The following is a 12789-nucleotide window of genomic DNA, read 5'->3' on the forward strand; positions in this document are numbered from 1 at the left end:
GAGAACAGAAGGGATATAGTTAGGATAGAGGCAGCCAGCATTGTAAGCTGTGGAAAGAGGATGCTGGGCAGACGCTCCAGAGCTGTACGAGAAAGAGAGAGAGAGAGAGTGTGTGTGTGTGTGCATGCATGCGTGTAAGTGGAAAGCTGAACCTCCTAACTGTGTACTCCAAGAGTCTGCACAAAGGGTAAATCACCTGTCTTACAGGGCCCCGGGCCTTCCTGACCCTTCTTTCTCCCCCAGGGTTGGAAGCCCACAGACCCAAAGGGCTGAGTCATAGTGTGCGGAGGTGCCTGGCCCCTGGTAGAAGGCAACAGGGCTGGCGAAGAGCCCAGGCTTTCACAACGGTCGGGTGCCTGTGTGCCCCAAGTCGGGGAAGTCACTAGCCCAGGAATTTGCATATGTGAGCGAGAAGCACCCTCTGCTCCTGCCCCTCGTGCATCCCCAAGTGACTCCAGGGTACCTAAGAGATCTGAACAGGTTCTGTGTCTATCACATGGTAGCAAGTGACAAGACAGAAAGGGGGCAGCAGGTCAAGGCCGGAGGCCTGCCCGTCCACTCACCGTTTCATTGGCATGGCTGCTGCTCTCTGGTGGAGAACTCTGCTCCTCAGGAGTGACCACTTCAAATTCAGAGGAGGTGCCCTGTGCAGAAAGGAAGTCAGGTGCTGCCCGAGAGGAAAACAGCTCAGCCCTCCTCTGCGGCCCTGCGGCTGAGAGCAGCAAGGGGGACAGAATCTCTTCCCACTTTGAGTTCACAGGGACCGTTACATATCATCTCACATGAGATCACAAAGCAGGATTCTCGACAAGCCTGTCATAGCCCTTTACGTAACGTGAGGTCATATCCCCTCGACGGCCAATCCTCTTCTGTAGAAGGGAGATATGGGATTAGCTGACCTTGAGCCAGCAGCACCGTAGGATTGCATTTTTTAAGGCCGTGTACTTTTTAAATGCTTTCATGAGCTCTATTATTTCTCACAGTGACCCATGGAGTGGCTCAGAAGGTTATATCCTCTTTGGAAAGATGAGGAAACTACAGTATACAGTTGGTTAATGCAAAAGCAGGGACCGAACCCAACACTGCAGATCCAGCATTCCTGCCACGGCCCCAGAGTTGTCTCTTAGGCCCAGATGTCTCTGATCGGTTTCCCAGAACACAGATGGCAGCTGTTACGGCCACCACCAAGCACGGCCCTGTGCTGGCCTTCCCAACTCCGTCCTGGAGATCCCAGAGGAGTGAACTCATCTGAGAAAAGTCCCAGAGATGATTCAACAAATTTGGAGACTCTTTCAGGATTCAACCAAATCCAGCGTGGCCAAGGAATCCCAGATTTTTTCACATCTTTCCGTCATTCCATGTGGAATTACTGGTCATTCAACCAACCAACATGCCAATGGCCCACCTGAACCAGCCGTTAGCTCTGGGATCCGGGATTTCCATGTCCCCCTTAAAACTGGTCTGCAGCCTCCCTTCATCCCAGAAAGGGGCAGGATAGATGAGAGGAGTCAGTGCTCAGCTTCCAGCTGACCCTCAGGGCCACCAAGAACTCACCTCTGGCTCTTGGCCCTGCCCTAGAAAGTCTCTCTCCTCCATCTACATTTTCCCATTACCCACGTAACCTCAAAACAGGTCCTTCTTTCCCTGCACCTGACCTGTAGGATAAGGATGCTGAACTATACAATCCCTTGTAGGATACCAAGCAAAACTTCTCCAGCCAGATCTGTAGATGGTTTCTTTCTTTTTTTTTTTTTATGAGAGGGTCTCACTCTGTCACCGAGGCTGGAGTCGTGGCATCAACATGGCTCACTGCAGCTTTGACTTCCTGGGCTCAAGTGACCCTTCTGCCTCAGTCAGCCTCCCAAGTAGCTGGAACCACAGGCACATACCACCACACTCGACTACTTTTTTTTCTTAGAGAGATGGAGTCTCTCTATCCTGCCCAGGCTGGTCTCAAACTCCTGGGTTCAAGCAATCCTCCTGCCTCAGCCTCCCCAAATCCTGGGATTATAGGCATGAGCCACTGTGCCCAGCCTGTAGAAGATAGTTTCTGAGCCCTCTTTGAGAATGTGAGCTCCATGTCACATCTGTCTGTTTTCCTAGCACTGTGCACACTCAGTGATACTTAACAGTATACAACTTAGTAAGTGAGAAGAATTCCTTGTACATATCAGGGTCTTCCTGGTAAGTTTTAACTATGACCTTCCTTTCAAAATGGGGAGGCTGAGGCCCCAGAGGGCTTGCGATGGACTTGCCCAATATCACCCAGTGAGTCGGAACACAGTTTCTTGACCTTGACCCTCTTTCTTTATGTTCTTGTATCTGTCAGTAGGACCTTGAGGTCCATCCAGACAACCTCCACCCATGACTCCAAATAAAACTTACACTGGATGGAGGCTTCTGGACTGGTGCTGGCTTGTCACTGGGGCACGCAGGGGCTGTGGGAGGTGCTGTGACATTTGAGTCCTTTCCTGGAGGAATGAAGAGAGCACAGATGAACTGATTGGGAAGGGGAAAAGCCCAGGTACCACCCTCACAAGGACAGCCCTTGACAAAAGGGTTCTCAGACAGGATTCCCCACTTGAGTCTGGGAGAATGGGGGGTGGTCTCATCAGGGCCAGGTAGTCTGGGAAAATGGCCTGCCCTGGAGTGACAGAGCAGAGCCTCAGCAGAGAGACCACGCTCCCTGGGCTTACTGGGAAAATCCCAAGTTGGCTGCTGCTCCTTGCTGCCCCAGACAGGCCTCAATGATAAAGAAAATGATTTACAATTTAAAAAGTCTTTATGCATCTATTATCCCAGCCATTCTCATAAAAGCCCCACGTGCCCATTTTAAAGGTCAGGACACTGAGGCTTGGGAAGGTCATCAACCTGCCCACAGTCACATAGCCAGCAATTGCAAACTCAGGACTGAGCCTTGGACCTCCCTCCCTGACTTCCTGCGGTTCTTGCTGCAGGGAGCTCCTTGAAGGTAGCTTCACTTCTCACTCTGGGAGTGGACCTGGCACCAATCAGGAACTCAGGAACACTGCCAAATAGACAAGCAGAGGCTGGAAATGCCCACTGACTGAAGCACAGTGGACTCTGAGACCATCAGTTTCCTCCATTTGTCCATTCAGCAAATGCAACCACCAGCCAATAGAAGGCTGTCACATTGGCCTGGGCCAGACACCATGCAGTAGAGCTGCAGCAGGAGGCATCTGAGTCCAGCTGGGGTGGGGATCATTTCCATCCTGGTTCCAGACCTTGCCCTGGACTTGGAGACATGCCAGAGTAATGCACACTCTGTATGCATGGTAATGCCTCTACCATACATGGGACTTCAAACCCGAGTCACAGTCACCCTTTCCTTTAACAGGCAGCACATGTAACCTTACATCTGAAATACGCTGCAGCAGGCTAACAGGCAAGTCCAGCTTCTTCCCTGGGCCTCAGCTTCCTTAATTGTAAAATGGAAGTGCAGGCCATGACCAGGGAGCTTTCAACTCATATGCCAGCTCCAAGTGACAGGGAGTAACTGCTTAGAGCGCTATGCCTGGCGCATAGTAGCTGCTCATTAAATATTTGTTCACTAAATATGTTGATAAAGCCCCCAGGCCACAGGTCCGCAATGCAGTCAACTGTTGTGATCTATTACTCATGTCTGCTGGGGCCTCAGGAGTGCTGAGTCACTGGCTATTTTTAACAAGATTGTTTTGAAGTCCCTTCCAAATCTGACCTTCTGGGGGGATGTGGCAGCCAAAACACGAATGGAAGGGTAGCCTGTGACCTAAGGATAAACCAGGGGATGTGGGTTTTGGCATAAGAAGGGAGTTCACTGTGAAGGATTTGGGCAGTTTAGTTTCAGGGACAGTCAGAGGTACCCAGACTCCTCTTATACCTGTGAGCTCAGCCAGGGGGTCGAAGGAGCCCAAGGAGGGAGAAGGTGGTGGGAGCAGCTCATTGTCCTTCACTAGCTCCTCTGCCTTCTGCCGGAGCCTGGTCGCTTCCATCTGGGACTCTTCCAAAAGCTCCCCTAGAGGTATTGGGGAAGAGGAAGCAAAAGCATTTACTCAGTTCACTGTGCTGCTTCTCCCTGTCCCAGGCCCCTAACCCTGCTGCTGCCTGGCTTCCGAGGCTCCAGGCCCTGGACTTCACTCCCACCATTGCTCTGTGGGCCAAATGGGACAAACTCCATGCTGGCCCACCACAAGAAACAGGCTAGAGCAAGGAAGAGGGCCCAGCAATCGGGGGACACAGGAGCGGAAGGAATCTATGAGAAACTCCTCGCCCCGCCCCCCCACCAGCATTCTCTTTCTGCCCCACTCCCTTCACACCCAGCCAGGGGCCCCCCACCCTACCACCATAGCAGCCGGGGCTACCCACAGCCTGAGCCTCCAGGGCAAAGGGCTGCCTGCAGGGTAGAGACCTTGGATAATTCCAACCAGCCCTCTAGGCCTCCATTTGCCTTCTCCTACAAGCGGAGATGGGGAAACTTGACTCCTCCCTCCCCAGTCGGCTATCCCAAGCAAGGATCTGCAAGCAAGGAGAAAGCATTTTAAAAATCAGGGAGCCGTGCTCCCCTCTAAAACTTGAGACTAGAAAAGGGAGCAGCAAGGCAAAGGAAGAGTTTCAGGAGTGTGGAAGAAAGAGCCCCCTCTGGATGGGAAAATCAATGAAAGCCTTGCCTGGAGGAGAAGGGGATACAGCAACTGGGTGCTGAGGCACAGGGACTGTCGGTCATGTGGAGGGAGGTGGGGTTGTTCTAAAGTGGGGACGGCTTGAGCAAGAGCCAGGAGAAGAGAACTGGGGGATCTACCACCTCCTTGCTTCAAGCCAAACTCTGTTCCCTGCTCCAACACCTGGGAACACGTGCCCCAGTTGCCCTGGTGATGCTGGCTCTCCCCATCTCTCATGTCCCAGAAAGAGGAGGCCATTCTAGTTCCATGGCCACAAACTGGGCCTTCCAGCCCCCTCTCCCTGAGCCCACACCTCCCTCTTGGACCTGAGTCCTGTCATCCTGGTTTCAGGGTGCTGAGGAATCGGGGTTGGGAATACTGTCACCATGCTACACGGTGCATAGAGACAACTGTGAGGCAGGAGCCAGTGCTGGGCCAGGAGGGACGGGGATGACTTAGGCAGAGGCATATGCCAGCTTCATTCTCCGCTGCTGGTAGACGGACTGGCATCACACTCTGCAGGGAGGGGCGCTCGCAGGGATGGGACAGGGTCTGCTTTACCTAACATCTTTATCCCTTGCATTTTTTCCTTCAGCCGGGAATTCTCCTTCACTAGGCGCTCAAAAGCTGTGGATGCCTCTCCTGAGGGCACGCTGCCCCCAGGGTCGTAGATCCGGTACGGTCCTCTCCCTTCCATGAGGGTAGCTCAGCCCCTGCCGTGGTGCCCGCCTGGCTGTAAGGACAACAGCAGCATATCAGCAGGCTGGCCAGGCCATGGGGGCATTCTTTGCAGAGAAGCTCTACTGTGTCAATGCCCCAGAAGGCAGTCCCCCGCTTTAGGCTGGTCTGACCATATTACAGCAAAGCAGGACAGTCACCTCCTTTTATCTGGACACTTTTCATCTATTAATACAACCTTAGAATGGCATTAGTTTCTCTTAGCAGCCTCAATGCATTGTTGACTTGTTTGGAACAGGAGTCCAAATAAACAGTAGGGTGCAATGTGGGATACAAGAAAGAACCTGGACTTGGGGGAAAAAAAACCAAATCTGAGTTCATGTCCTGTCTGTGAGGTCCAGAAGAACAGGAATCCCATATGTTTTACCCATCATTGCATCCTCAGAGCCTACTACAGTATTAGCTATGAATTTTGCCCAATAAACACTAACTCAATTAAAGGCCTAGCCATTAATTTACTATGGGATTGTGGGCAGTCCCTTCCCCTCTCTGAGGGAGGGAAATGAAAGTCTTAAGTTAATTCAGTAATCTTTAAAGTGAAATGCTTGTACCCTAAGGGATAAGCAAGTCAACCCAGTCCAAAGTTCCATTTATATGTGTATCATCTTCTTTAAAAAAAGAAAAGAAAAAAACACCCTGACTAATATTTAATACACCGTCACCCTCCTCCGTGAGTCTCATATCATGTATGGTCTGTCCCTTGCAGTTCTAAGGAACAGAGAATTTTTCATCAAACCACTGTCTATTTGAGCACCAAGGTTTTTTTTAGTAATCTGTTCAGTTTCATCTGCTTTATGTCATTGAAACCAGTTGGAAAGGTGATTTTAGAATCCTAGCTCCGTGACTTAGCAGAGCAGCTCTCTGTCCATCCACTCATCCATTCAACAATTACTTATTGAGCATCGACTCTGTGCTAGGCACCTGTCTGGGTGCTGAGGAATTATCAGCAAACAAAACAGACAAAACTGCTTCATGGAGTTTATAGTCTAGTGGTGAAAGCAGAGGAGGGTCGTGGGGAACACATTATTTCAGGTGATCAAAAAGTCTATGGACAAAAATTTGGCAGGGAAGGGTGAGGCAAGGAATTTCATGTTAAATGGAGCTGGCACGAAAGGCCCCATGGAGAAGGAGCTATTTTAGCAAAGACCTGAAAGGGGTGAGGGAACTAGCCATGAAGATATCTGAAGGAAGAACACTCTTGGCAGAGAGAACAGTAAGGGCAGAGGCCCTAAGGCTGAAACACTGAGCCAGCCTGCAGCCCTCCAAACAGCTCTCCAGCATGAAAGGGCCCCCAAGGCCTCCACTGGGGACCTCAGAAGGGTTTGGGGGCTCGGCATCTTCCTCCCAAGGTCACCACCCCCAAGACAAAAACTGTTTCATCAGGAATCCTCAAAGACCCTCCCAAGTCCACACCATGCTCTGCGGGTCCTTGGCACTGCCAGGCGACTACGACCGTACCACCCTGTTCCCGGAATGGAAATGAAAGATCAGAGTGAGAATGGATTAATGGCAACACCAGCATCCTTGAGTCATCTCCTTGCCAGGCACTGCATTAAACCCTTCAGATATACAATCTTGGTGGAGCTGCACAGTATCTAACATGCATACTAATCTATCTGCATTTTACAAAGAAGAAGCTGAGGTTCAGAGAGGTTAAGTAACTCAGCCACGATGACCCGGCCAGCAATAAGAGCCAAGATGCAAAGTCAGCTCTGCCTGCTGTGACTCTAACCCCCACCACACTCACACAGCCAGGATACAGAGCCAGAGGGGCAGACAGGGAGTTCAAGCCTGTTTGTAGGGCAGCACCACGCTATCGGGTCACCTCTGGGCAGTTTCCCTTGCCCTGCAGCATGAGAACCAATAAGGACTTTTCCAAGAGCATCCATAGGATGGATTGGGCCAGACCAGAAAGAAAAACGAAGTTCTGATGAGCAGGACCCCCGCTCCCAAAGATTGACAGACACAAGATGAATACACCATGTGGGAGGCACCCACACCCTGCTGAGCCCGAGAGGCAAAGGACGGCTACCCACACGCCCATCACAAGTCATCACCCGGCTTAGGGGCGACTTGTTTTTAACCTGAAAGGTCAATGTTCTACAGCAAAGCACAAAGCGCAGATGTTTCCACTGAACTGAGAAACAGTGTGGGGGCAGCACTTAGCACTGTAACTGGCACATAGTAAAGTACTCAAAAATGTTGACAGATGTTGGGGGTCCTTCCCCTCTGCTCGCCTCTGTCCTCACGAGCCTTGCCACCCGGTACAGCATGTGTCTGACTGGTGCGGGCATTGGCCATCCGGCTGGGAACTTCCTGAGGCAGGAGCATACTCTGTACATTTTTATATCCTGTCGGGAGCACAGGAGGGTGGACCTTCCTTGAGAACTGCTTGGAGTTCAAGAACAGTGAAACAGAGGACTAGAAGGGGCCTGGAGCCACCTTGCATGAAAAGGACAGCAGTGTCCTAGTTCCTGTCCACCACTATGCATGCACCCCACGTGGAACTCACAGTCAACACCACAAGAAGGCGTGGGGAATTTCTTTTTTTTTTTTTTTTGAGACAGAGTCTCGCTCTGCCGCCCAGGCTGGAGTGCAGTGGCCGGATCTCAGCTCACTGCAAGCTCCGCCTCCCGGGTTCACGCCATTCTCCTGCCTCAGCCTCTCGAGTAGCTGGGACTACAGGCGCCCGCCACCTCGCCCGGCTAGTTTTTTGTATGTTTTAGTAAAGACGGGGTTTCACCGTGTCAGCCAGGATGGTCTCGATCTCCTGACCTCGTGATCCGCCCATCTCGGCCTCCCAAAGTGCTGGGATTACAGGCTTGAGCCACCGCGCCCGGCCGGGAATTTCTTACTCAATGTCTGCCTTGTCCTGTAGATTAGAGGCTGCATCAGGACAGAGAGCAAGTCCATTCTGTGTGCCAGGGTATCTTCAGAGTGGCCCAGAGTAGGGCCTCAGCAAACCTTGAATTCAGAGAAGTCAGACTGAAGGGAACGAGCCCTTGACCCTGAGCCCGCCTCTTGCAAGGCCATGTCCAGCATCCCAGAGAAAGCCTAACCCTGACCCACTGATCCAGATGCACTTGGATACCCAGACACTTCTAGAATCAGGGCTGGGCCAGCCATGCTCCCTCAGAGAGGCCCAGATGTAAGGTCAAGGGACAAAGCAGAATGCAGGATGTGGGAACTGAAACCCACCCCATGTCCTCTGAAACACGCAACATTCAGTTTCTCTTGGCACTGGGGAGTCAACAGGGAAAGGGGTTCATGAGAAACAAGGGGCAGACAGAGCTATGCTCCCCTACTTTAGCCTCAGGGGGCAGAGCTTGGGGAGAAAGAAAGGCAGCGGGCAGAGGACACGCAGGAGAAATATCCTATTGTGGGAAAACCCTCTCTGGAGATCAGAGGAGCCGCCCCCGGAGGGCCTGGACTTCTGGAGGAAAGAAAGACAAAGAGGGAAACAGGGAATTTCCAGGTCCTGCTGACTTCATGCCCAGATGGTCAGCGGCAGTCCCTGGATGACCACTGGGCAGACAGGAACTCTCCCTCTGATCAGTGAGATTTTTATAACTTCTAGAGAGAGGACTCATTCTCAGGATGACACAGCTGGAGGGGACTCTCCAAGGGCAATGAGGCGAATCCTGCATTATCAGGTGGAGAGAAATGCGCCCAGAAACACTCAGTGGATGAGGGGCTGCATTAGAACATGATGACGGCATGTGCTCCCCTCTGCTGTCCTCAAACCACGAGTGTGTTTTCAAAGGCGAAAAGGAACCACTGACCACTCCCCTCCATACAGCAGTATCTGGAGTTCAGAGCCCACGAGTCCCTGGGCATGAGCTCATCTGATTCTCACTCATGGCACAGGCAGTGCAGCAAGGCAAGGCCCTGAGCAGGGAAGGCCAAGGTCACAAAGGAGTCAGGATGGAGCTGGGACCAGAAGATCCCTGCTCTCCCTCCAGGGTGCCCACAGCCCATCCTCCATTTCCCTTCCTGCCCAGCAATCCAATGACACACCACAGGCCCCCGCCACATCTTCTCGCGGAGTCTCTATCCACCTGGCCTGGTTCCACAAACTACAAACCAGCAGGTGCTTCACCAGCAGTGGGACTCCAGCCCTCCTTGCCCAAACCAGAAACAGCTGGTGGTATAGAAGCAGCCAGCGCAGACTTTCTTCCAAAACAAGACCTCAGCCAGGGGGGCCTCCACAGCCCGCCCCAGAGGGGCCCTGGGGCTGCCCACCGGAACCAGAAAGGCCCAGTTTGGGGGCAGAAAGGGGCCCAGACAGACTGCAGGTCAGGCAACGACCACAGAGCGTGAAGATGGAAGTGATGCTGCTGAAACCGAAGGAGCCACCCACTAGCAGGCAAGCACTTGTGGGTGGCAGGGAGGCAGTAGTCTCCAGGACTCAACTCTCAGCCCTACCCCAGAAAGAGAGGGGTGTGATAGAGACTACATTCAGAATTAAATTTACATTCCAGCTTTTGCACTGAAATGCTTTGGTCTGTCAGATTATCTTGCCATTAGCCATGTTCTGGTGGCTGCGTAGTGGGGTGGCCCCAGACCCCCCAAATGATATTCACTTGCATAGCCACTAACATTTGCAAAATACTTCATCGTGTCCCAAGCATTGTTTTTCCATCTGATTATCACAAGAGCCCTGGGAAGAAGGCAGGGCTGATACCTGCATGATGGATAAGGAAACTGAAGTCCAGCTTGGGGACTTAATCAGCCCAATTGAATGCCTCTGGTCACTGGCAGCATCCTGGGGTCAGCTATCCCTGCAACCCTGGAGCAGGCGATGCCCTCCCTGGCCCAGAGGGAAAAGTGGAAGCAAATCTCTGGTACAGGGAGGTGGAAGGTCATGCAGGCCAACATCTACCTCCCCAGCAGAGGCAAAGGCTGCCAGGGACGCATAGCGAAGGGTCTCCAGGAAAGACGGCACAGAGCAGAATGTCAGAGAGGTCTGTCCTAGGGTCTACTCCACTGTGTATGGAACCAGGGGCTCATTCCCTCACATGCAAGGGGAGGAGCATGCGCCACAGAGAACCCGGGTGATGGCTAAAGCTGGCCTCAGGATCAAGAAGACCCAAGCCTCAGGAGCTAGCAGCAAGCTGCAGAAAGAGAGGGAGCCAGCACCATGGAAACATCGCTGCCCTGGAGGCAGGAAGAAAGGTCCACACAGGGAACGTGCTCAAGGCCAACCTTGCAAACACGAGGCCTGAGAGGGGGCCTCACCTGTACTAGCCTCAGCTCCGTACACCCTGTGGGCTGTGAGACCCTGGACCAGCCACTCACCTTTCCTGAGCCTCAGTTGCCTCATCTGTAAAACAGGAGTAATAATAGAACCTACCTGATAGAAGATCAAAGAAATCAAATGAAACAATGTGTATAGTTGGAAGGGAATTCTCACTTTCTACTTTATGCAATACTCCCTGATTATCTGATTTAACAAGAAACACATCCTTGTTTTATAATAAGATTTCCAAAATAATAAGCATATACAGTAACTAGCTCAGTACTTGGCACACAGCAGATGCTTAACAAAAGGCTGAGGCAACCCCACAACCGTGCCCAGCTGATCTAAGGGCCAAGGCTTTTCCCATATGTTCCCTCCTTTAACAGGGGATTTTAGGCTCTTCGTTCAGCTCAGTAAGCTAGGTTCTGGCCTCCACTTATTCTCTAGTGATCTCAAATCACCATTTAACTGTGGTTCAGCAGGGTGCCCGGGCACACCACAGCTAGTGAAGATGTAGCTATAAGATGCCCTTGAACCATGATGCCACACTCACCAATGACTGGGAATCTGAGCCTCATTTCCTCTGTTGTAAACGGGAATATCCTGCAATTCCACCCAAGGATGAAAGGAAGTGAGACGCCATGATATCACATTGCACACATAGACAAAAAACTGTCCACATATTTGTGTTATGATGACCTCCAGTCCTCCCCCACCAATTTCCAGGCTGGGGAGACTGCAGCCTCAGGCCCATCCATCAAAGGCCAGGTTGGATTTTTCGGGCAGTGAAACCACTCTGTTCCATACTGTAATGGTGGACACCTGCCATTCCACATTTGCCCAAACCCACAGAACATGCACCACCAAGAGGGAACCCGGATGTAAACCATGGACTCCAGGTGACAGTGGTGTCCATGTAGATTCATCAGCTGTAACAAATCTACCACTCTGGTAGAGGATATTGATAATGGGGGAAGCTATGCATGTTGGGGGTGGGGGGTGGGGCACAGTATATGGAAAATCTCTGTAACTTCTTCTCAATTTTGCTGTGAACCAAAACTGCTCGATAAAAAATACGGTCTTTAATTTAAAAGAGAAAAGGACCAGGCTGTGCTCTCCTGATGGCTGTCAGGTTCACACATCAGTGAGGACACAGCACCTACTTGAGACAGTGTGTATTCAAGGACTCCACCCTGGCATCCTCACCAATAAGGAGCCCAGACTTAACTCCTCCGTCCTTGCAATCAACTGAGCAATAATGAGGCTGCAGGCACAGAGTCTCATATAAACAGCTGGGGCTCCAGAACTGTGGGATCCAGCCAAGGTACACTAGGGTAAACATCTTAACCCTCACTAGGCCTCAGTTACCTAAAAAGAGGGAGCTGCAAAAATAGTAATAACATGGGGGGTTGCACGGACAATCTTTAAGGCCCCTTCTAATTGTAACATTTCAGGATCTGAAATTTATTAGCACTACTTTCTTTAACCTTTTAACCTTAAGACGGCTCCAGTTCCCAGCTCCAATCCCTTCTAAGGCCCAGGTGGATTTCCCTAACCCAGCGGTCCTCCTGTAAGAGCTTTCATGGGTGCTGTCCCTTCCCCGAGTGCAGTCAGAGACCCTCAGCTGACATCCACAGCCCTGTGCCAGGTCCTCCCCTCCTGCCTAACTTGTACCAGGCTCCGGCCAAGCCTGCTCTGTATTCCTCAACATGGCGCATATCTTCCCATGTCCTTCATCCTCCCCTCCCCTGAGTCACCCACAAAGGAGGCCCCACTGTCTCCACTCAGCCTCCGAGGCCCAGGTTACACACCACCTGCTGAACACCTGAGCCAGAATTCACACTGCAAAAGAGGACTGGAGAGCACCTAAGCAAGCCAGAGAGAGGGTGACATTCGTTAGGTGCTACCCTATGCCAGGCACTGGGCTGCACCATTATGCACATGACCTCATTTTCTTCTTGCCACACAGAGGTGGAAATTATCATCCACACTTTCCAGCAAGGAAACCAACAGAGGCAGCACATGGATGAGGAAGCAGACTCAGAGAAGTTAAGTCATTTGCCTGAGAATACACAGCTGGTTAGTGGTAGAACAAATAATGCAGCCTCAATCTGTCAGATTCCAAAACCGGTGCCCTTTCCACTGCTCTGCACT

General features: G+C 51.7%; 1 protein-coding gene across 11 annotated transcripts in view; it reads right to left on the reverse strand.

Moving 5' to 3' along the window:
* TNIP1 (TNFAIP3 interacting protein 1) overlaps positions 1 to 12789 on the reverse strand; it is a 58041-nt gene that overhangs the window by 29848 nt on the left and 15404 nt on the right. For 8 of the 11 annotated variants that reach the window (XM_031666549.1, XM_021939876.2, XM_031666548.1 and 5 more), the window contains exons 2-5: positions 5220 to 5391; positions 3881 to 4015; positions 2386 to 2471; positions 564 to 644 (exon numbers count right to left, since the gene is read on the reverse strand). In XM_031666549.1, the coding sequence (XP_031522409.1) occupies positions 564 to 644; positions 2386 to 2471; positions 3881 to 4015; positions 5220 to 5355 (438 nt within the window). In that variant the 5' untranslated portion in view covers positions 5356 to 5391. The remainder of the gene's footprint in view (positions 1 to 563; positions 645 to 2385; positions 2472 to 3880; positions 4016 to 5219; positions 5392 to 12789) is intronic. The other 3 variants (XM_021939877.2, XM_003900386.4, XM_031666550.1) reach the window with 1 other exon arrangement.

Source organism: Papio anubis, chromosome 5 (assembly GCF_008728515.1).
Source record: "Papio anubis isolate 15944 chromosome 5, Panubis1.0, whole genome shotgun sequence".
Taxonomy (NCBI): Eukaryota; Metazoa; Chordata; class Mammalia; order Primates; family Cercopithecidae; genus Papio; species Papio anubis.